This window comes from Staurois parvus, unplaced genomic scaffold, assembly GCF_062004578.1.
Source record: "Staurois parvus isolate SC_StPar_1 unplaced genomic scaffold, SC_StPar_1.0 ptg000566l, whole genome shotgun sequence".
Lineage (NCBI taxonomy): Eukaryota > Metazoa > Chordata > Amphibia > Anura > Ranidae > Staurois > Staurois parvus.
Window position 1 is genome coordinate 435,863 of NW_028318362.1, and position 25,772 is coordinate 461,634.

Sequence of the window (25,772 nt, forward strand, 5' to 3'; positions counted from 1 at the left end):
TAGATGGCTAGACACTGTTGATATGCTACAAATTATTATTATTATACAGGACTTATATAGTGCCGACAGTTTGCTCAGCGCTTTACATTATGGACAAATGGAGACTGAAGATATTTCTACAGTGGTTAGAGACTGCAAACTTGCTCCCTTAAAAAACTACTGGTCCCACATTTTATATTCCACCTTGCAATACCCATTATACAAAAATCAGAGGTCGTATGTGAACAGGCATCATAGGAAGCAATGTTATTTCGTGTGTCATGCGGATTGGATGTGGGTCAAACCGGTGATCAGTGACTTATAGTAGGACTGTGATAGTATGACAGGCAATTTGTTGCTAGCTGATGCTGGCTGGGAGGTACACTAACATTAATAGTGACACTAATACAGTGATCAGTGCTGATACTCTACACTATCACTGTACTAATGACAATGGCTGCAAAGGGTTTAACATTTTAGGGACAATCAAGGGGTTAATTGTGTGCCTAACAATGTGTAATATGTGCTACGTTTTTGCTACTGTGTCTGTTTTTCACAGTGCCGTGGTAGTTCATTAAAAACTACAAGCCCATAACTGCTAAGGCTGTCTGGATTTGCAGTTCATTCACGTTAATCCGTGAATGAATGAGGTGGCTGTGTGGGCGGAGCCCCACACAGCCGCTCTGTTTTCAAATTTGATAGTACGTGGAGGCTGCTCCCTGTACTATCTGTTGGGGGGGCGGCGCCTGCTGCTATGGGATCATGTTACATGTTCCCCCTTAAAACGGGGGGAACATGGACATGTTCCCAGAAGCGAATTTATCCTTTAATCTGTGCATTGCCATGCCACATGCCTTATGTTTGAAAACAAACAGAAACCTCTGATACAGAGATGAGAAGATTTAATTTACCATATGCTGAGTGTTTAGGGAAACAAATGACACCATAAAACTGTTAGGAAGGGGTTAATTTGGCCCCTCGGATGATCTGGGAGACCCCGTCAGAATTCTGGTAGCACACAATGAAAGACCACAGAGGCAGGTAGGCTCTAAGTGTGCTCATTTAATGATAGCGAAAGAAGGAATTAAATACAGACTGTTATGGAGGGAGGATGTCTCTCCATCCAATCAGATTATTACAACCAATATCAATTCAACCAATCAGAACATCATTAGCTAAGCATATTTCATAACATGATCTCATTCTAATAGTTATTATATAAAAGTGCTATGGTTTGCAGGAATCCAAAGTTCAGTATTTGTAGCTAGTGTGATATTAACAATTTTCGGGCAGGTTAACATGACACTCTAGAGCAGCAATGGGCAAACTACGGCCCGGCGGACCTTTTAATCCGGCCCGCGGAGCTAGGCTCCCGCTAGGCTCCTCTCACAGTCCGCCCTGAAGACCGGTGTAGCATGAAAATCTGTCTCCTATGAGGATCTGTCCCCCTCGACGTATCTGCGCATGTGCCGGAGATCGCCGATCGGCTGCTAATGCCTGAAACAGGCACATGCGCAGATACGTCGAGTGGGACAGATCCTCATAGGAGACAGATTTTCATGCTACACCGGAACGGCGAGGGAACACGGCGAGAGGAACGCGCGGAGCAAAGGTAAGTGAATTGACACAGGGGGGACTTGGGGACTTAATAGGGGGGATGAATTACTATAGGGGGGATGAATTACTATAGGGGGGATGAATTACTATATGGGGGATGAATTACTATATGGGGGATGAATTACTATGGGGGATGAATTACTATGCTTACTATGGGGGAATATTACTATACTTACTATGGATGACGCATACACATCATTCATCTACTCTTGGTCTGGCCCCCGGGTCCAATATATGAACCCATTGCGGCCCTCAAGTCAAAACGTTTGCCCACCCCTGCTCTAGAGATATGAATAAACAGTGGCAGAATAAATATTCTGTATTGATTGGATCAAAGTTCTCTATCGGTGAGGGAGAAATTAGATGTTGGTATTTTTCAGAATTATAAAAGTAGATTTTAGACAGGCATAAGAAATTAACCCTTTCCCCCACAATGCCCTCTTAAATCACAACGTGATTTCCCTCACAGAGCTATTTTCTTTTCTCTGATTACATATAAAGGTAACAATTCTATATACTGCATATAGAAAAAGGAAAAAGAGTAGGCACATTAATATCAGCATTCCTGCTTTCTTAAACCATAGAAAAATACCTCCAAAGAAATCACCAATCCTTCCTAGGCCCTTAAATGGATTCCATCCTTCTTCAGCTATTTTCCTGGCCTTCTCTTGGAGGGCTGAGACCTCTTCCCTATGTTTGCTAACTATGTCGTAATAGTCTGGGACATCAAAACTAGTGTTGTGTATCCAAGTACAGCATTCATATTCCTCAGTCATTTCACATAATCCCGTTAAGGAAGAACTCATAGATTCAATAGCAAAATTATGTATTTCTAACTGCTTTCTAATTGCTCTTTGCTCTACACTCAAGAGTTTAATATCCACAGTATTCTTTTCCATTATGTCATCTAGAATGTTTGAATAGTTATTCAATCTATTCATTACCTCCACTCCCCAACCTGTCCATTATGGAAACCAAGCCCAAATCTTATCCTGAATTAGAAACAGGTCCCGTTTCTGTTTGTACCTTAGTGGATACTTTGGATGGGGCCCTGCTTCCAGGAAGTGTGTGTGCGCATCCCCTTTCCCTCCAAGGACTCCCATGACGGGTATTAAGTAAGCTAGATAACACCATCCATGGGCTTCCAAGGGTATCCAGGGGTAACAGATCTTTCCACAGCATATGTAAGTGTTGTTCCCAAATGACATAGATCGAATACCTACAAACGTTTGTGCAGTATCGGAGTATCCTGCAATGGCTAGGAAAGCAAGAATTTTACTTAAAGCAGAATTCTTATTTTTAACCATAACATCTACTAACGTTTCATTGAACACTGGATCCTCAGTGTAATATACAGAAGACAAATCTGAACTAAGAGAGAAATTCAACTTTTCCCACTGCATGCTCCCCTCTTCTCACTTGAGATGTTACCTAATTTAAAACACCAATCTGGAAGCTGTATCTTACTATGTGAAAAGATATAGTGTTGTTCTCATACATGGCTGATATGTTAGTCAGGGTCACTGGAGGTGATCCATTAATAAAAGGGAGAAATCCTAGAGGGAGGCTATCAGGGGGATTCTAGCAGTGCTGGGGTGAAATTTGCTACATATCCAGCATTTTTCATATCCTGACCTCTGTGAATAAGTGTACTTAAACTTGAGCAATGACATTTTCCCAGTGTAAGTTTCCACATCATTAAAAGCAATTTCCCTTTTCTGTCTGTCATGGCTATACTGTAAACCACAGATAGAACTAATCATACCCAAGTCATCTGGATGGTATATACAATTAGAAACAATCCATGTGGGCAGGAACACTATCAGGACTATGATAAATAGTCGACACATCAGTTTCCCAGAATGCAGGGGCAAGACTAGCCAGGGCATCTTCTTCAGAGACTTTATCACCTGCTTCACTTACTCTTCGAGGTTTTAAAACACCTGCTTCACCTCCTTTATCTGTATCCGGTCCTTCAGGCTTGGAGGGAATTTTCTTTATCCTGCTGGCATGGGTCCAGGTATTAGCTTGTTCCGTTAGGACAGCCGTCCGGGTCACTGCAACCACTGTAGTTGGTGGTCCAAAAGGGTATTCTTGCTTCTTATTCCGATTCAGTTGTTTAATCACCACAACGTCACCTGGTACAATGGAGTGGGTTGGTTCCTGTGAAGGCAGAGAGAGTGCGAGCTAATTTGCCATAAACACGGTATAATTTGTCAATCAGGTTTTTACAACATTCCTCCTGTATTTTCTCCAGGTCCCCTCTTTCTATTATTAGGGGCTTTCTAGTCCAAGGAGTGGGAAACGGTCTCCCCATTAGGATCTCAAATGGAGAGAGACCATTTGTCTTGGAGGGAGTCATTCTGATCTCAGCCAAGACTGCTGACAGTACATTTTTCCACTTGTGATAAGTCCCACCTGTGGCCTTCCTGAGCTTGTCCTTGATTGTGCTATTCATTCTTTCCACTATTCCTGAACTTTGGGGATGATAGGGGTAATGAAACTTCCACTCAATCTGGAGCAGTTTCACCAGTTCCAGACATACTTTGGATGTGAAAGCTGGCCCATTATCAGAATTCATCTGAACTGGGCACCCCAATCTTGGAATTACTTCCTGAGTCAAGATTTTGACTACAGTCCTGCTATCCTCTATGTTTGTCACAAAGGCCTCTACCCATCTGGAAAACATGTCCACTATCACCAGCAGATACTCCTGTCTTGTACCCATCTTGGGCATGTGAGTGAAATCAATTTGCAAGTGTGTGAAAGGTGAGGTAGGATATTGCAAATGGTCGTGTGTGGGTTTGTGAGGAATGTTAGGATTATTCCTTATGCATTCAATGCATCTGGCCACAAAAGCTTTGCAAAGCGAAGGTAGGTGCAATATGTAGAAATCTTTTGCTATCAGTTCTGCTGTAACTCTCCATCCTCTGTGTCCTATGCCATGGTACTGTGAGATGAACAAGGACGCACTTCCTTGTGGGATACCTGGCTTCCCCTCTTTGGAAATGAGCCCTGTATTGGGGTCCAATTCCAAAGCTTGTGAAGCCCAGAAGTCAAGGTCTTCTTTAGTTGCAAAGGCTTGGAGATCTTGGAGTACTTGTTCCCAGGGAAGAGAGGGGGGGCATTAGGGGAGGAAGTTGTACAAGAGCCTGAGTGGCACTAGCAGCTGTTTTTGCGGCCGCATCTGCCAGGGCATTTCCCTTAGCAACTGTGTTTGTACCATGTGTATGTGCTTTGCAGTGAATGATAGCAACCTTTAGTGGCAAATGAGTGGAAGCCAATAAATCTTCAACCAAGGATGAATGAGAGATGGCTTTACCATCTGCATCGATGAATCCTCTCCTTTTCCATATTACTCCGAAGTCATGAACAACCCCGAAGGCATATTTGGAGTCAGTGTAAATGTTTACTTCTTGACCCTGGAATAGCTGACAGGTCCTTGTGAGAGCAATCAGCTCAGCAGCTTGTGCTGACTGGTAGGGAATCGGTTTGGCCTCCAAAATTGTGTCAGGTAAACTCACAATGGCATAGCCTGCATGATAAGTGTTCTCATTAGACCGGGAACAGGAGCCATAGAGTAGACTGCATGCGAATCTACATAGCCTTGAGTTAGATGACACCAGGTTAACTGGCGCCCCCTGTATGTCCAGGCCATAAGTAGCTGTGTCTCTTCGTCAACTGGGACGGAAAAAAAGGTGTTTGCTAAATCAACAACTGTAAAAAACCCTGCATCCGCAGGAATGGAGGTAATGAGAGATGGAACTTCAGGTACAATTGGGGCAATGGAAGCTACCAGATTATTGATGGCCCTGAGGTCTTGTACAAACCTATAGGTTCCATCACTCTTCCTCACTGGATTGATGGGCGTGTTGTAAGGTGATATGATTGGTTTCAATATCCCTTGCTTCAAAAAGTGCTCAACCATTGGGGCTATGCCTTCTTCCTTTTCTTTGGACAGTGGGTATTGTTTATCATAAACTGGGGTTACGCCGGGTTTCAATTTGGCCCTGTAAGGTGTGCACTGTACGTGGCCTACATCCAGACTAGCGCAGGCCCACAAAGGGTGTTCTGGCGGAAATGTCAACAGGACCTCATCTGAATAACAGTATCCAGGAATCAGAGTCCCCTGACCTGTAGACAGAGTAGTTTCCTCTGGGATTTCCAGGGATAATCCAAAATGAGGTGATTTAATAAAAACACCTCCTTCTCTAGTGAGGATAATTTCTATCTGCAGCATTCCTATCGGGTCCCTGCCCAACAAATTCACGGGGCAAGAGGAATGACCCGGAAGGAATGATGCAGCAATGTCTGGCCTGTTATGAAGTTTGCAACAGGGAGGGGTGGTGTTTTATATGTTTTAGTCAGTATCCCATTTATCCCCATGGAAGATTCAGCATCCTGTTTCTCACCCGTGTATAGCTCCTCCCCAATGGTACTTTTCGTGGCTCCCGTATCTAACAAAAACGGGGAAATTCGTCTATCTACCATGACGGGCACAAGGGGGGCTTCAGTGTGATCATCAGTGAGAAGTGGGAATGCTGGGACACTACCTTCCGGGCCTCCTCAGGCCTGGTGTTGGTTCCAGGGTAGAGGATCACGTGCAGTGGCTTGGGAAGGGGGGGGCCTTGTGTTTGCTGTGTCTGTTGTAGCTGTTGTGGCTTTTGAGGCTTTGGTGGATGTGGACATTGATTCCTCCTGTGTCCCTCCTGGCCACAGTTGAAATAATGAGTGTGCCTAACTCCCCCTTCCTGTCTGCGTCTTTCTCCTCTCCAATTTGGGCTTTTTCCTCTCCCCTACTTCCTATACTCTCCAGTAATTTATCACGGAGTTCGGCATGCACTGGATTATAGTACTGCAAGCTTCCCTGATAATGCAATGCTGTAACTCCCTTTGAATCAAAACAACCTGCTGCATCCTTCTCCATAATCTTACTAGTAAAATCCTTCACTGTTAAACTTGGCCATTCAGAAATCATTTGCTTCACCATGAGCCCTGATTCCTTCTTCAAACCAGAAACGAATGTTTGAATGAATAAGGGACCCATTGATCCTTTTTTAGACAAACCTGCTTCTTCCTTCCACACTTTCATAAACCTTACTCTTCTGTTTACATGCCACAGCTGTGGGGAGAGAAGACCTTTCACTAAAAACCCGCTTCATCTCTGTTGTTAATTGAGTCCACATCTCCTCCCGCCCTTCCTCAGTATTGAGTCCATAGGCACTAGCTGCTGTGCCTGGGCCTTGAATAGTGTTTATGGTTGGAACCTTGGCCCAATCCCAAGCACTTTTCTGATCATAACCCGTGATCCCATCTATGATTAACCTCATATCCTCCTGGGTGAACTGTCTGCCTTTGCATGCACGCTTGAGAAACATTATGCAGCAGGATTGTGCTGGGGCTTTGGGGCTCTGTTAGTAATGTCAGCTAATTCTCCAAATTCCAATGGCTTGAGAATCATCTGATCTCCCATAATTAAGTAGGGCAGTGTACTACTATCTTGAACCTTCTGGTTCCCACATCTCTCCTTCAGGGCTCCATGGGCGGGTTTTACCTTTAACAGCAAGCCTTTTAAGTTTCTCAACTGCTGCCATTTTGGCCTGTCTGGGGGCTTCAAGGGTTTCTTCTTCCTCCTGAGTTGCCTCATCGCATTGTTCCTTCAATGTATCTATTACATGTTCCAGGGTCGCCTTCAAAATAGTTGCCACTTTTTCACCACCTGCATCCCTTGACTCTTTGACCATACTTGGTAAGGGGGCAGATGCCTGGACCTGAGCAGCAGAATCTTGTTGGGCTTGGGGCTTCATGGCCAATGCAGCTATTTGGATGAGCTCCTTATCCTTGTCCCTGAAGCCCCAATATTTAATTTACCATATACTGAGTGTTCAGTGAAACAAATGACACCATAAAACTACAGGACCAATGCACATATTATGCTGCCGAAAAACACAGGCGATATAGGCTTTATAATGCCTTTAACCCCTTGATGCCGACGTAACACAAATTTGCGGCCTCGCAGAACTGGGCTTTTATTCGTGGGGCTGCATATTTGCGTACCTGTCTGGCCGCACAGCGCGCTCCCAGCACAAAGACCACGGTGTCACTGAGAGCCCCGGGTCCCGTTCTAATAATCGGGTCCCGTTCTAATGATCGGGTCCCGGGACTCCTGACTCCGGGTCACATGATCGCTGTGATAGCCTCTGATTGGCTGTCACAGTGATCAGTCACTGGACAGCCCGGCCCCCTTGTTTTTTTTCTCTCTATGAATGGAGAAGAGATGCATTGTATCTCTCTAACTCCTGGCATAGAAAGAAAAAAAATGTTTGTAAGAAAAGAAAGATAAATATTCAAAAATAAAGAACAAATACCTAGATCGAGGTTTGATCTAGTTCAGTGCCAGGGTTAGTGTTTGGGTCAGGGTCAAAGGTCAGGATTTAAAAAAAAAAAAGAAATTGGTGTCAGTGTGTTTTAGGTAAAAAAAAACAAAAACAAAATGCGCACTATTGTTTCTGGGCTGTACTATGGGTACAAATAATATACACATATATGGTCTCGCTGCGATCGTCAAGAGCTGGAGAATTTATTTTGGGTTGTTCTTTGGTGGTAGGTTATGGTAGTAACAAGAAACATTGCTAAATAAAAAAAAATTATTTTTTTTACTATTTTGGGCCAGTTTTCCTTTGATAATAAAAAAAATCAGGAGATATCCATTACCATTTAACACCAATTGAAAGCCCAATTTGTCCTGAAACAAACGTGATATAATTCACCTGGATGTACAAAGTAGTTGTGATATGTACGGTTTTACTAACACATGTCAACGTTGCAAAATTGTACTTGGGCATTTAGATTTGTTTTCCCCTTAGGCGTGAAGGGGTTAAACTAAAGGACCCATTTATAATGAAGAATAGATATTTATTCTTCTGTAATTATACACATACACTAGGTAACCCCAAACCACAACACGCATTCTAAGGAATTTTTTCTTTTTAATCTTTTCTCTCACTGACAGTGTAGAATTGTTAGGCTTTAAAACTGTCCTGGCTGTCTGAGCTCAGTGCTGAAGACTTAGATGTAAACAGTTTGTATCACAAAGGGTTAAATAATTTAATGACCGTTTTAAAGTCTTTCAGCAGCTAAGAAAATGTTTCCGTTGTCCTGTCTGAAGGTAAGTAGAAAGACAGGTCAGTCTATGGAGTAGCCACACAATCTAACAGCTGGCTGACCATTTGATAGGAGAACAGAAGTGAATAATGATACACCCCTATGCGGCACTCTGAGTAGAGATTCAGATTTTTATAAATGCCCAACCCTGATTGTTCTCATAAGCCCCAGTTCACACCAATGCAACTTTAAAGTGGTTCAACTTTATCGTGCGACTTGCTGTCACTTCAGGCGACTTTAATCATACAGCTCAATGCAAGTTGCAAGCAAGTCGCACTGCAGTAGCGCAGGAACCTTTTTAAAGTCCCTGTGATTTGAGTCACATCTATTAGAAGGGGCCATAGACACACATTGGATTGACTTGTCATGCGACTTCAAAGCGGCAAGTGGCATGACAACTTGCTTTGGTGTGAACCAGGGCTTAATGTCTTACCAATAAAATCCCTGCACATTTAATCTTCATCTGCATCTCTTGGCTTGGTAGCATACTCTTATTCTCTTTCATACTCGTTATTTCAAATATTTGCTGTAATATGGAAATCTTGTGTGGATTTGACTTCTGTACACCATGCCAGCAGTGCACACCCTCTGGGGCAGTCTGCCATTTCGGCATTCAGGGGGCACATCACAGCTGCTGTCCACATTTAAAAATTTTTCAACAGGTAAAGACGTGTTTTCGTTTAATAGCATCTGCTTTAACTTGAGGCACTTCTGGTTCTGTAAGCTGCTGAAACCTTGTTCAACATCTGCTTTATGGATAATTTGCATCATAAATGCAATCTGATGTTACATTAAGTTTAATGGGGGTATAAAATGATAAATTCGCAGATATGCATAAATAATGTTCAGAAAATAGCCAGAGGCAGACACAGAAAAATTCCAGATAGCTTTTTTTTTTTTTTTTTTTGTTAAATATACGTTTTGTGCACCTTACTGTTTTTACGTTGTATTTCCTAGTGTAGCCTGGTCTGTGACTGACCATCAGATGAACACACAAAACCATGTTCTGCTTGCTAGCTATAATGGTATTCTGCCTGAGGTGTGTCCTTTAAGTTTCATAGACGGATCAAAGCAGTGAAAAAATTCAGCTGCTAATCAAACTAAAAATTTCAGCACTTTCTATCATGTGAGTGGCTCATTATCTTGTCATATCCAAAATCCCCAGGTAGACAAGAAATGATCTGACATAAGCATTTTTCTGAGTAAAATGAATGGGTCTCTCTGAATATGCTTTCCAGGTTTGTTTTCTCCCTGTTGTATAATAGAGTCTCTGTTTATAAACTGTATTAACTCTGTAGGACCCATTTCCATTTCTGTATGTACAGTGCTATTCATTGTTAATAGCACCCCTGTACATTGCACAGTAGGATGTAACACAAGACTTCTAAAGCAGAACTACAACCAAAAAAAAAAGATGGCTCAAAGATAAAATTGAAAAAAAAATGTATGTATGTCTTTACAGTCTTCCAGTTTTGACTACCTGTATCATTCATCCTACTGTCTCTGAGGCTGTGGCTAGTAAGTGAAAGGATGAGTAGCACATTTAATAGGATTATCTGTTACTCTGCTTTCTCCTCCTATCATCATACTAACAAGGTGCATGTGAACTTTTTGTCTTCTTGTGCTGCTTTACAGTAGACATAAGAGGATGACAGCAAGTCAAATGTATGTACATAAATACATTTAGGCTGGGTTTACACAGGAATGAACAGCTGCCAGAACGCTTTACCTCTCCAGCAGCTGTCCGTTGCTGTTCCCCCCCGTTCCCGGTGTTTTTTTTTTTTTTCTTTTTTATTTGTACAGTCATTTTGTTAAGCTTACAAAACTTTCACTTTGTGGCACTGTACAGCAGCATAATGCAATGCGCTGCTGTACAATGCCATGCGATTCTGTACAGTGCTCTGTCATTGCAGTGTGAATGAAACACACAGGAAACATTTTTTTTCTTTGCGTCCTTGCGGTGATAGGTGTTTTACAATGCAGTAAAATGTAAAATAGCCCTTTATAATTTATTGGTGTTTAGTTCAAGTAAGCGTAAATATGGGGGGGGGGGGGGGTGCCATTGCTGACTTTGTGAAATGTCTAGCTGTCTGGTTGATACTTTTACCCGCTGACCAAAGTGCATGTCAGGGAAGTTCACAGGAACCTGCAGAACATTGCACCTGCGGTCAGTAGATCACGGGTGCAGTGTAAGGCTCCTGCAGCTTTCTGCCCATACCTCTTTGCAGGCTGTCAGTTTGAAAGCTGCAGGGCTTGTGAATGAACTATGAGGGTGCTGATCAGCACCCTTGCAGCTCATTTAGAACTACAAGACGTCTGCCATGGTGGCAAAAGGGACTTGCAATTTTCGCATTCATAGATTGCTGTAAATGAATGATGCCGATGTGCAGGGCTCTGTTTTCAAAATATGACAATGGGGAGAAGACCCCCACCCGCTTTCACTGGGAAGGGGGTTACTGGCAGCGAGAAGGGGGGAGGGGTTTGGTGAATAGGAGCTTGTTACACCTTAAATATGGGTGTAACATGCTCCTAAAGGTGAACTTATCCTTTAAGTCAATAGCATTCTTGTCCTGGGTTAGTGAACAAGAGACGTTTTGAAGGAAGAATCAGCTTGATAGGCACACCATTTGCAGAATAAGCAAATGGGCAATGACAGCCTCTGTTTTGTTCAGTGGGGCCAATAATGTATCAGAGGAGGTCCAGTTCTATTACCAGTTCATTCAATTTTAGTTTTAAACTGTGCCCCAGTTTACTTTGAAGAGACACTGCAACTGTGCTCATCCATGACAAATTGATAGTATCTCCTGATAGTTACCTCCCAGCAAGGTATGCTCACTGATGCATGCTCCCTTGCTGCCTCCCCGCAGTCATAGTCCACTCTGGGTAAGATTCAAGGTTGAGTGGTGTTAGAGCTCATCACTCAGGCCCGAGCATGCTTGCATGGTGAAGAGTGAGTATACCTTGCTTGGGGGAGCTACCGGGAGACAATAACACATTGCCTTGAATGGAAAAAGTGGCAGTGCTTTTTAAGCACCAAAAATGTGTCCTAGATAAAAAGACCTGTGAAATGAAAATATATAAATATATATACTATATACGATTAATTTCTCTGCTTAATATACTAATATCTAATCATTATTTGTGTTAAAAGGGTTCTTTAATTACACTGCAGTCTTTTGTGTGTATTTTTTTTTTTTTAATCAGCCAGATAAAAAAATATTGTACCTTGAAAGAAGTCCATGTTTTGTGACTCTGGTCTTTCTAGATTTTTTGACAATATTTTATGCATGGTCAGTATGTGCATTGTAAGCATGTGTCAGCAGTAATAGTAATGTTTAATAATATACTTTTTTAACATATATAGATAAAAACTCATCTCGAAAAAGAAAGGCAGATGACCATTCCCAGGATGGAGCTGAGGAAAAGGCTGCAAAAAAGAAGAAATCGGATTCTGTAAGTTTTTCTGTGACACTGATGGTCAGTTGTTTCTTCCTTGCCTTACCAACTTAGTTATTGGTAGTTCCACCTTACACTTTTTCATTTTAGGATCTTTCATATGTTTTCACCACACACCGCAATAAAATGCTTTAGTTTTAAGGCTTTTTTTGTACATCAGTCACTGCCCTGGAAGGGTTTACAGACTGCTGACTTTACCAGCATCAAACAAGCCTATGTGCCTATGTTCTAGAAGTTTTTCATGTTTTTGGGTTGATGAAGCGTAACTGGAGTAAATCATAGGAAGAATATACCCACTCTCATCAAACCGATAGCTTTAAACCTAGTGCCTTTGCTTTGCAGAAAATATTATTTTAGAAGATAGAAAGCAGGCTGGAGTAACTGGTCTTGAAGAGGAAGTACGTGCCTTCAGGCACCCAAAAGCAAACCTATCAAAAGGCTTCTGTGACAGCAGAGACAAGTTGTGTCAAAACATATGTTAACATGCACTTAAAGTGTATGTTACTCCAACATGTCTTATTTTTAATATGTCTGTCTTACCATGTCCTATGGTAATAAAAAGTAACCTGTTCTCTTTGCATGGAAGCGCATCCATCCCAGTTTGGTCAATTTTATTCTTATATTCTTCTTGGGAGTACAGCCTACCCATACTCCTATGGTCAAACACTTCCCCTTGCATAATTCTTTGATGGGAAGATCATTGTACTGTTGTTTCTCTGCCTTCTGCTGAGAGGTTCCCCCTGCAGTCTTCATCCCCACATTTACAAGCCCCTTATGCAGCTGAGAACAGAGGGCATGTGATCACTTATTAAAAAAAAATATGTATAATGTACATATCTTGCTTTGCGTTTTTTAAAAACTGAATGGGTTATTTTACAAGGTAAGGGTTTGCATTTATTTTAAAGGTATATAGAAACCTACAGTTATTCAAGAAATGTGTGCTGTGAGATGAGCTTTAAGTGTTAGCTTCCTTTCCAGAAGTAATTTATGCTTAAAACTGTTATAATGTGGAATGTTGTTTTAGTCTCTGTTCACACTACTGATACCTGAAAGTCGCGTGATTTGCAGTGCAACTTTGCTAGGCAACTTGAGTACTACTTTGAAGCAACTCTGAACCAACTTTTCAGGGAATGCCTGGGTGATCTTCCTGTAATGTCCGATCGAAATCACATCAATATAGATGAGGATCTGACTTGGAGGCGACTTCCATTAAAGCTTATGGGCACAAGTTGGATAGAAGTGGCCTTGAAGCATTACAGAAACCTTTTCTAAAGTCGTAGTGACTTCAGTAGTGCTAATTTAAGACCGCTCTCATTGGGGTCTCACAAGTCGAATCCCAAGTTGCGGGATTGTGAACTGAGCCTTATAGTACTAATGATTCAGGAAAGCTATGAATTGTAGACACTTTTTTTTAAGGTAATAAAACTTGAACAGTTTTTTTATTTCAGATATTTCATCTTGGACATAAAAGTAGGCAGGCAATTTCTTTTGGAGACAGCATGTCTGCTCCCTGAGGTTTTAGTGATGTTTCTAACGTCTACATTCAGTCTGACACTCCCTCTTCTTTCCTTTTGGCAGTAGTTACCCTTGTCTGTGTGCGTGCTTCTGTCCTAGACGCAGCTTGTGATTGTCTCTGTCAAAGGGAACAGTAGGATGATCTGGTGGATGCAGATCTCCATATTAATAAATTGTGTACACTGTTCTGAAAGGGACTCGGAGACTTTATGTAACATCTTAGGTGTTTTCAGTGCTACAGTATCGCTAAGAATTGACATTCTAATTCACTGTAGAAAGGTGGTGAGTGGCTTTTCCCAGCACATTTAGAAAAAGGTTGCATGTTTTTTTTTCTCCTTGTTTGTAGAGTCTAATGAATGCAAAGAGAGGAAAAAAAATCTGCAAGCTCCAAACTGCATCTTGAAACCTACACAGGGCAAAGGATACTCATTGCTCTCATGTGACAGCAATTGGTGCATGGGCAAACAATCATCAAACACCATTTCTGTCACGTGGAAGGATGAAGATTTAGAGCTGATTCACACATGTGCGGTGCGGATTGAAGCTCAGGTTTCACAGCTAATTGACAAAGTAGTCATTCAGCGGTTCAGGTCAGGTTTACATCAGATTCAGGTCAGATCAGGATTTTATCCTGTTCACAGCCAATATGCGGTTTAGAAACGGTTCCAATAATAGTCAATAGTCTCTAATCCGCACCTGAACTGGACCGCACTGCTCAGAAATCGCACATGACTCTGTTTCAAACCACACTGAATCCACGCTGCCAGTGCATCAGACATGCACTATATTGCCAAAAGTATTGGGACACCCCTCCAAATCATTGGATTCAGGTTTTCCAATCACCTCCATAGCCACAGGTGTATAAAATCAAGCACCTAGACATGCAGACTGCTTCTACAAACATTTGTGAAAGAATGGGTCGCTCTCAGGAGCTCAGTGAATTCAAGCGTGGTACCTTGATAGGTTGCCACTTGTGTAGTAAGTCCATCCGTGAAATTTCCTTGCTACTAAATATTCTACGGTCAACTGTTAGTGGTGTTATAACAAAGTGGAAGCAACTGGGAATAACAGCAACTCAGCCATGATGTAGTAGGCCACGTAAAATGATAGAGTGGGGTGAGCGCATGCTGAATTGCACAGTGTGCAGAAGTCACCAACTGTCTGCAGAGTCGATGGCTAAAGACCTCCAAACTTTGTGTGGCCTTCAGATTAGTACAACAGTGCATAGAGCGCTTCATGGAATGGGTTTCCATGTTCGAGCAGCTGCATCCAAGCCTTACATCACCAAGTACAATGCAAAATTTTGGATGCAGTGGTTTAAAGCACGCCGCCACTGGACTCTAGAGCAGTGGAGACGTGTCCTTTTCGGAGGGACGAATCACACTTCTCTGTCTTGCAATCCGATGGACATGTCTGGGTTTTGTGGTTGCCATGAGAACGGCACTTGCCTGACTGCATTGTGCCAAGTGGAAAGTTTGGAGGGGGGATTATGGTGTGGGGTTTGTTTTTCAGGGGTTGGGCTTGGCCCCATAGTTCCAGTGAAGAGAACTCTTAGGGCGTCAGCATACCAAGACATTTTGGACAATTTCATGTTCCCAACTTTGTGGGAACAGTTTGGGGATTGCCCCTTCCTGTTCCAAAATAACTGTGCACAAAGCAAGGTCCATAAAGACATGGATGAGCGAGTTTGGGGTGGAGGAACTTGACTGGCCTGCACCTCAACCCAATAACACTTTTGGGATGAATTAGAGCAGAGACTGAGCCAGGCTATCTCATCCGACATCATTGTCAAACCTCACAAATGCGCTTCTGGAAGAATGGTCAAACAGTTCCATAGACACACTCCTAAACCTTGTGGACAGCCTTCGCAGAGGAGTTGAAGCTGTTGTAGCTTCATAGGGTGGGCCAACTCAATACTGAACCCTACGGATGCCATTAAAGTTCCTGTGCATGTAAAGGCAGGCGACCCAATACTTTTGGCAATATAGTGTATATGAACAGGTACCATAGGAAGTAATGTTGCTTCACATATCATGCGGAATGGATGTGCTTCAAATCGCATCCAGTCCGCATATATGTGAACCGCCACTCCGTCACGTATTCATCATACCCGAAGGTACCAGCTGAATTTCTTCACTGGCTAAATGGAGCGATGGAAAATTGAAGGGATGAGGAAAGTGATGCTGGTAGGGCTGCCATTAAAGTGATTCTTGTTGCTTTGTCTTGCATGAACCAAACATATGCTGCCCAGGGGAGGACTGACAACTCGTGGGGCCCCTGGGCAATAGGGGATCATGTGGCCCCTATGTCCTTGCCCAAACTCAAAAAAGCCTATGAAAAAGGTACCAGGGGCATCTCATGGGGCCCCCTACTGACCCTGGGCCCTCGGGCAGTGCCCGAGTTTCCAAATGGTCAGTCTGCCCCTGATGCTGCCCCATAAATATATTTTCCCAGAAAACCTTTTAAAGGTAAGACACATATACCACATGCTTGAGATTTTACATTGAAGTCTATGGCAGTCATGCTGCACCACTAAAGTGTTTTTGTTGTTGCAACTGAAGTCACAGCAATGAAGATGGCACTCATTTAAATTAATGTATTTTTTAGTGTCTTGCAGCTTTCTGTGTTTCAAACCTCACAGAAGCACAGCAGTATTGCAGCAGTGTGAACCAAGGCTTAGAGCAACTTAGAGAAAATTGGTTGGGCACCATTGCATTGTTTATCACTGATGCAAAATTCCCAAAGGTCAAGTTCCGGCAAGCTTGTTATACATAGGGTAAATGTACAAATAAGTTGATGCCCTTCATACAAAAGTGATATTTCAAATGTAGGTGCAAGTGACAGGTTGAGTCATATGCTGCCACCTTATTCTTTAGGGAGGGCTTTGCATATTTCTGGGCTGTCTGTTTCAAAAATGTATAGAAGTATTTTGCTCCATGCTACTTTACAGCCAAGGATGTATCCTCTTGGTCATGTATCCCCTTGGTTATGGCAGTAAGCAATTTATAACAATCTCAATAGCAAATGGAGTAGCTCCTTGCTCCAGTACTGCTCATAGAAGAAGCATAGTTTTTCTGGAGTAAGTTGGGATACTGTAGGTGTCCAGTTCAACCATTAGATTTATATACCCTTAGGAAATATATTCTTTTATCTTTATTAAAATTATATCAAAACTGGTTAATTTTTATTATTAGTATACCTCTAAAGCACATAAAAGTGCTAAAGGAAAAAAAATAAATGTTAAATGTAGTTTAGCACATAAATCAACTCCTGATACTCTGATCTGCAAATCTAGCAAGCATCTCCTGTTTTTGAATGTTTTTTTATGTGCAAGAATGAGATCTGTTTTTGTTTGTTTTTTTTTCTTTTCCTCTTCTAGTGCCATGGCCTGTGCAGTCCAAAGTCTACAGCATTAGAACATATCTCTTCCCACATTGATCAATAAAATATATATTAATTTATTTTAGTATATAAGAATCTTATTGTTTTTTCTTAACACATATTTGATTTTGTTTGGTTAATTTCTGAATCCTCTCATTCTAAAACCTATTTTCTTGATCGTTTGCAGTTTGGTGTGGACAGCGACAGCTCAGGCTCTGAAGAAGAATGGGAAAAACAAGAGGCCAGTGTAAAAAAGCTGCAGAAGCATTTTCCTGATTTGGATAAGGAGGTCAGAGCACTGCTGCAATATTTTTGGTTGTCCTCTGCATGGATTCTCTTTTTACTGCACAAGAGAAGTGCGCCATTTCTTAGGCATTTAATAAGTGAAAAACGAATGTCTTAATCACAGTGGTTTGTGTCTGGAACATAAGCTAGAGTGTGAAGTAGAACACTAAAGAAAACAAACCATCACTGTATGTATGCAAAGAGAAAATAGAAGTAGTATACGGTTTTCCCAGCAATGTTGGGCTGCATTTTCTGTGTGTGTATATGTGTGTATTCTATATGCATACACAGACTTTGACACAAAAATGCTTTATCTAATCCTTGAGGTGTTCAAAAAAAATTTTTTTTTGTTATTTAGCAATACATTATTTAAATATTAGGCTGCTACATTTTTATGATTTTGTCAGGGGAAAGATATTTTTCTGACCAGGTCAGAGTGTACAAAACTCAATTTGTTGGTAGCTTTGTCAGCACTGAGTTTCCAAGAGATACACGTGTACAATTTTGCGGTGCTCTAAGCAAAAAAGCATCCCGCAATGCCAATGTTCTTCCCTGCGTTCTTCCAATCTGCTGTGCCATGTCCACATGCTTTTCTTTGCCTCATTGCAGGGCTTGTAATAGTTCTTTGTTCTGCCCAACTTCTGCCTCCATGTGGTGGTTGAACTTTACTTCTGTCTTAGCAGACTGCAGAGCACACATTGCTCCATGTAAGATGTCACATTGTTGAAAGGATTATTTGTGAACATAGCACTCCTCCATATTTCTCCCTTTCAGCTCTTTAAAGGAAAGTGATGGTGAGCTACACCAGTAAGCTGAAAAGGAGCACATGTGGCCACTGCTACATTCTTCTCCATCTTAGTCATACCCTAGAGGTACTGCTTCATACAGTAGTGATCACACACTTTGTGGTTTTATCTTGACAGGAGGGAGATGACAGGTGAAGGTTTGATATGAAATGTGAACCTGCAGATTAAGGGTGGCCTCAGTTCACTGCTGCCATTCTCTCACAATCCCACACTAATCTTCTTTTGGCCTACCTTAACCTTTAATATGTTCTTTTCAGTCACTTTTGTTTACACAATTAGGCCATGTTTTTACCCTTCCATATACAGTCAGGTCCATAAATATTGGGACATCGACACAATTCTAACAGTTTTGGCTCTATACACCACCACAATGGATTTGAAATGAAACAAACAAGATGTGCTTTAACTGCAGACTGTCAGCTTTAATTTGAGGGTATTTACATCCAAATCAGGTGAACGGTGTAGGCATTACAACAGTTTGCATATGTGCCTCCCACTTGTTAAGGGACCAAAAGTAATGGGACAGAATAATCATAAATCAAACTTTCACTTTTTAATACTTGGTTGCAAATCCTTTGCAGTCAATTACAGCCTGAAGTCTGGAACGCATAGACATCACCAGACGCTGGGTTTCATCCCTGGTGATGTTCTGCCAGGCCTCTACTGCAACTGTCTTCAGTTCCTGCTTGTTCTTGGGGCATTTTCCCTTCAGTTTTGTCTTCAGCAAGTGAAATGCATGCTTAATCGGATTCAGGTCAGGTGATTGATTTGGCCATTGCATAACATTCCACTTCTTTCCCTTAAAAAACTCTTTGGTTGCTTTTGCAGTATGCTTTGGGTCATTGTCCATCTGCACTGTGAAGTGGCGTCCAATGAGTTGTGAAGCATTTGGCTGAATATGAGCAGATAATATTGCCCAAAACACTTCAGAATTCATCCTGCTGCTTTTGTCAGCAGTCACATCATCAGTAAATACAAGAGAACCAGTTCCATTGGCAGCCATACATGCCCACGCCATGACACTACCACCACCATGCTTCACTGATGAGGTGGTATGCTTAGTATCATGAGCAGTTCCTTTCCTTCTCCATACTCTTCTCTTCCCATCACTCTGGTACAAGTTGATCTTGGTCTCATCTGTCCATAGGATGTTGTTCCAGAACTGTGAAGGCTTTTTTAGATGTCATTTGGCAAACTAATCTGGCCTTCCTGTTTTTGAGGCTCACCAATGGTTTACATCTTGTGGTGAACCCTCTGTATTCACTCTGGTGAAGTCTTCTCTTGATTGTTGACTTTGACACACATACACCTACCTCCTGGAGAGTGTTCTTGATCTGGCCAACTGTTGTGAAGGGTGTTTTCTTCACCAGGGAAAGAATTCTTCGGTCATCCACCACAGTTGTTTTCCGTGGTCTTTCCAGGTCTTTTAGTGTTGCTGAGCTCACCGGTGCATTCCTTCTTTTTAAGAATGTTCCAAACAGTTGTTTTGGCCACGCCTAATGTTTTTGCTATCTCTCTGATGGGTTTGTTTTGTTTTTTCAGCCTAATGATGGCTTGCTTCACTGATAGTGACAGCTCTTTGGATCTCATCTTGAGAGTTAACAGCAACAGATTCCAAATGCAAATAGCACACTTGAAATGAACTCTGGACCTTTTATCTGCTCATTGTAATTGGGATAATGAGGGAATAACACACACCTGGCCATGGAACAGCTGAGAAGCCAATTATCCCATTACTTTTGGTCCCTTAACAAGTGGGAGGCACATATGCAAACTGTTGTAATTCCTACACCGTTCATCTGATTTGGATGTAAATACCCTCAAATTAAATCTGACAGTCTGCAGTTAAAGCACATCTTGTTAGTTTCATTTCAAATCCATTGTGGTGGTGTATAAAGCCAAAAATGTTAGAATTGTGTCGATGTCCCAATATTTATGGACCTGACTGTATTAACCCTTTACTAAATTGTAGGCATTTATTGCATGCCAACCTTTAGGGCTCATGTACACAGGGCGTTTGAAAAACTCTTCTGACCGCTGGAAACTGACTGCTAGAAAATGTAGGTTAAAACCGTTAGTTTAGCTGCGTTTTCCTACTTTGTTTTTGTGCATTTAGCCGTGTGTACGTTTTGCGTTTAGAAGAGTTTTTAAAATATAACCTCCAGAGACCCTCCCAAATGCCCAGAATGCACTGAAAAATAGTAACCTCATTAAAAAAGGCTACTAAAATAGCGCATGAGTTATTTTATCAAGTCATGTGGTATTTTAGTAGTGAAAAGCATGCGTTGATGTTTCAGCTGAATGTAAAAGAAAGAATTGCCAGCAATCCATTGCCTATCCATACCAGGCCACATGCCCTCAACATGGGGGGGCTTTGGGGTAGGGGGGCTCCCTGCTGAAAACAAACGCTCAACTGCTCCTAAACGTCAGTTTAGCAGCTGCAGTGAAAATGAGCCTTTAACAGTGTAACTCATTTTTAATATACCTAAAAATACATTACTGTATGTCCTCTTATTCACTGTAAAGTATCACTAACGGCAAAACATTTTGGATAGAAGAAGGGAGGGTTATAACCCCTGTCCCATTTTTTTTGCCCTCTGTGTTCCATTTGGGAGTTTTTCCTTTACTTCCTGTTCCATAATCCAAACAGGAAGTGAGAGAAAATCCCTCCAAAGTGAGGGAATTTTGGGGTGTCACCAGAATTATTGTCCCCATTGGAAGATTTCCCTTCTATTACTGTTCTGATGTCAACCCAAATATTTGGGATTTTCTTTACTTTCACTTTCAATGATAATGGTAAACAGGACAAAAAGAGGGTGAATCTCCCTGATGTTGGAGATTTGCCTGACAGGAGTTTTAATTCTCTTCTACTCTATCCAAAAATTAAGTTAAAAAATAAACTTTTTGCCTGTAGTGACACTACAAACCTAGTAAACCTTCACGGTACAGACTATTTTCAGAAAACACAATAAATCTTGTAATTACTATTTATTGTTTAGTAAAGTGTCATTAGAGGCAATTTTTTTTTCTTTTTAGTTTTGGATTAAATGGAAAGAGATTAGAACACCTGTCAATTTTTTTATTGCTGTCTGTGTCCCTGTTAGGGAGATTCACTCTCCGTTTTTCCTGTTTATCATTATTGAAATGGAAAGTAAAATAAAATACCAAATTTTGAGTTGATAGCAAAACCGTAATAGAGAGGAAATCTATGGGGACACCAATTTTTGTGACCCTAGTGACACACTGGGATTCCCTCACTTTGGAGGGATTTATCTCACTTCCTATTTTGGATATGTGACAGGAAGTGAAGGGAAATATCCCCATTGGGACACAGATGACAAAAAAAACTGACGGTATTTATAACCCTCCCTTAGAACAAAACCCCCTTTTAAATGCCAGTTATTTTAAGAGACGGACATTTATGAATCTGATTCTTGTGATACTAAAAGCTGGAAAGGCTACTTCCTGCAAGATCTCTTTGGCATGAAAGACTTGGTGTGAGTCTAGGGGCGCATGGAACAACTCCTCCTTTCAGAAGGTGTTCTGAACCATTGTTTGGCTTTCAGCACTGTCAAGAGCTAGTTTTATGCCTTTTCTGTCTTGTTTCAGAGGCTGTTGGCTTCTCACTTCTTTAAGACCTTTGTACAGAGAGTCTCCCATATATCTCCCCCTGTTTGTTCCCCTTTGACTTTATGGGATCTGACTCTGGTTCTCTCTAGACTTCAGAACCAACATTTGAACCCATTAGAGACATTCCTTTCTTCTCCCACCCTCAAAGTTGTGTTCCCTGTATCTATTACCTCTGTAAGTTGAGGGTCTGAAGTAGAGGCTTTATCCTGCAAGGAACCCCCTCTGGTTTTGCATGGGAATTAGATGATATTGAGGCAAAGGACCACCTTCTTACCTAAAGGCAGTGCCTTCATCTCAAGCAGGGAATAGCTTTTCCGTCCCTCTGTCCATCCACACTTCACCAAACCAAACAAAATATTCTCTTGTCTAGATACGATTCATTATGTGAGAGTCTGCCAACCACTGCTTCTTTCAGAAAGACTAATGCCTTTTTGTCTTAATAGATGGTCCCAGTAAGGTTGCACCGGCTTCTCATTCCACCATCTCTTAAGTGTCTCAGACTAACCATCATCCAGGCTTATGGGCTCAAGGATCAGATTCCATCTTTTCATTTCAAGGTGCACTCTACCTAATCTGCAAGTCCTTCTTGGGCTTCTCCGCATCAAGCAGCTGTTTCTACATTTTTGAAGGCTGTCACCTGGTCTTCTGTTCACATGTTCTCCAAGTTTTTCCAGATGGACGTTTCTGCCTTCTCTGATGTCACTTTGGACATAAGGTCCTTCAGGAATCCCTTTGAGCTCCATGTAGTCCCGAGTTCTAATATAAATTATAATAAAGCCAAGCGCTAAACCATTACATTTTGTCTAACTCACAAATGGAAGGCCACAGTGAAGTGGTGGTGTTAATTGTCACCTGGTGGAGACCACATAATATTACATTCAAGATTTGTTTTTGGCTTGGGTTACTGAAAGGATTGTACTATCCACATAAGGACTTGAAGCTTTTTTTGTCTGTTTGGGACTGCACAATTGCACACAAGAAAGTGACATGTGTTTTTTCTTTTGTTGATAAATTTGCATTGGCTTACACAGGATTTTATTCACAGTGATTAACCACTTCCCGTCCGAGCCATGTATATAAACAGCCGGACGGGAGCAGTGCAGGAGAGGGTTGCCGTCCATCATTTTAGCCTGTGTGCGCTCCCTGGGAGTGCGCGGCACCGTGATCTGGTGCCCGCTGTGCCTGGAGAACAGAGCGGAACACCGATCGCTGTAATGGACCTCTTTGTGAGGTCCCAATCATGTAATCACTGATTGGCCAATCAGTGATCACATGAATAGTAGTAAGCAAGATGTCACTTCTGACATTATTGCTTACTACTTGTGAAATCTGTGAATGATCACAGAGGTCACATGGTACAAGGCTATTCACAACAGCCTTGTACCATGTAGCAAGCTGTGACCAATCACAGCTCTCACAGTATTTCTCAATGGATGCAAGAATGCAGCCAGAGAGAAAGAGAAATGATTGCTTTTACAGCCTTTATGGGTGTAAAAGCAATCAGTGTACAAAAAAAATCATCATCACCCCCCACAAGTAGTACAGTGTCACTATGGTGACACTGTACTTCTACTGTGACAGTATGTTAAAAAAAAAAAACATAATATAAAAAAAAATAAAAATGTAAACATTTTTTTTTTTAATTATATTTTTTTGGTTGTAAACTAATTTGGGTTTTTTTGTTTTGTTTTTTTTTTTTTTACTAAAAAGATAACTGAATAATTTTTGGTCAAGATTTATGAAGAAAAACTTTTTTTTTTCCCCAAACTGTTTATATAGTAAAACAAATAAAAATCTCAGTGGTGAATAAATACCACCAAAATAAAGTTTTATCTGTCTCAAAAAAATGCTAAAAAATTCATATGGGTACAGTGCTGCATGACCTCGCAAGTGTCATTCAAAGTGTGAAAGCACTGAAAAGTGAAAAATTGGCCTGGACAGGAAGGGGGTAAAAGTGTCCGGACTTGAAGTGGTTAATAACAAGGTTAGTTTGTGAGTAAAAACAATAATGGGTTAGTCTAGGCTTTTTAAAAATTCAGAGTTTTCACTTGTAAGGTAAAGCACAGCTGCTGTAAAAATGGGGTAGGCCACTTGGCACACAGTTCTATAACCTTTTTTGAGAGTCCCCAGTTCTGTTGTTTGTACTTGAGCCCATTAACTGTTTGTTTTGCCCATCCCTCACTTTTGACTGCTTTTGAACATTTTGAGATCTTGAGAAGGAAGATAAGATTACCTTTTTTTTTTTTTTGTAACAGGTTCTGTTTATGAAATGTCAAGGTTATGCCTCACCTACCCTCCAATGAAGCTAATGGAGTGTAAATGCTCTCCATTAGCTTCTTCCCTGGGCAGATTGTCAGATGAAAGTGACACCAGAAACCGTGTGTTTTACACGTCACTTCTGGGTTCTTAGTAGGGAAGGAGGATCAGTGAATAGATATTTGTTGATCTCTCTCCCCTTTACCCAACGGCACTTGTCATGCTGAGTCCACTGATGAGATGGCGGAGCCTGGGGGACAGTGTTGCTGGGGTGTGGGGAAGCAATTGAGTACATCGCTTTCATCTGAAATCTGGGTTGGCCCCTTCAGATTCTTGGCATAAGTCTGGCAGCAAAAAGATTAATTGACTTTTACAGTGCGCACAAAAAAAAAATGTTATGTTAATATAGTACAGGATACAGAACTTGTATTTGTACATGCCAGTCATACAGGCCGGGGCAGCGTTTACATTTCCCTCACTATCCAGGGGACATAGTCCCCACAGTAGTCAAGACTTCCCATCAACATTCTGGGACTTAGAGTCATCAGATGATCTGTACAACACTGAACCGTCCTTCTGCAAGGTTACCCAATCAGGGTACAGTCGGACAAAGCCACAGCAGAGGCATACATAAATCATTGGACGACACCAGAAGTCAAGCTGCCCTAAAAGAAACAAAAGAGAAAAAACTCATATTCCAACTCTCTCAGCCATCCACATCCCTGAGGTGGATGTTTATCAGGTGGATTTCCTAAGCTGTCAACATCTAGACCCAGGGGAGTGGTCTCTGCACCCAGAGATCTCTCAAAATCTCTGTCAAAGGTAGATAAAATCAGATGTGGACATCTGGTCTCCAGATTCAACAACAGGTTAAACAAATTCATAGCCAAGACCAAAGGATTCTCTCGCCTTTGCAGTAGATGCTATGGTGATTCCTTGGACTCAAGTCAAGCTTGTTTATTCCTTTCCTCTGGTGAAGATCTTACCTTAACTGATGCACAAGATAGAGGAGAAAAGAGTTCCAGTGGTTTTCATTGCATCAAAATAGCACAGAAGAATGTAGTTTAGACATACTCGGAGTTATGGCAGTTAAGCCAGATCCCCTGCTGATCAAAATGGACTGCCCCACCTGAAAGGGGCCTTAGACAAAAACTTTCCTTGCTATGTAAAGTGATATTCTTTCCACCTCTTCCAAACAGTCCCAAGGCTCCCTATTCCATCCTGCTTCTCAGTTGCTGTCTTTAATGGCATGGCTGTTAAAACCCCAAATCCTAAAGGATAGAGATATTTCTGATTTCGTTATTCCCACCTTACTCAGAGAAAGAAAATCTGACTTCCATAAGGTTCATCATTGCACATGGAAGGCATATATTACCTGGTGTGTGGACATTATGTTGAGTGGGGCTGCTGACTTTTATTGTGCCATTTCTTCAGTATGGGATTAACTAGCATCTAGCCCTGATTACCATCAAAGAGAGATTTCTGCATTATCCATTTTATTCCAAAAACCTATTGTCTTGCAATCCCTTATCAAGACCTTGAGGGTAGGAGGGAATTGCTCCTATAAATCCCTCAGTTGGATCTTCTTTTGTCACCTTTGGATCTCAACCTTCTGCTCTCTGTGCTCAGAGACCTCCCTTTGAGCCAATTAAAGATATTTGACTGGAAGAGCTCACTCGTAAG

General features: G+C 41.6%; 1 protein-coding gene and 1 pseudogene across 1 annotated transcript in view; one reads left to right on the forward strand and one right to left on the reverse strand.

Moving 5' to 3' along the window:
- SMARCAD1 (SNF2 related chromatin remodeling ATPase with DExD box 1) overlaps window positions 1-25,772 on the forward strand; it is a 185,106-nt gene that overhangs the window by 59,162 nt on the left and 100,172 nt on the right. Inside the window, exons 6-7 of the mRNA XM_089691627.1 lie at window positions 12,125-12,213; window positions 17,300-17,401. Coding sequence (XP_089547753.1) covers window positions 12,125-12,213; window positions 17,300-17,401 — 191 coding nt within the window. The remainder of the gene's footprint in view (window positions 1-12,124; window positions 12,214-17,299; window positions 17,402-25,772) is intronic.
- LOC149450655 (uncharacterized) lies at window positions 2,043-3,485 on the reverse strand (annotated as a pseudogene).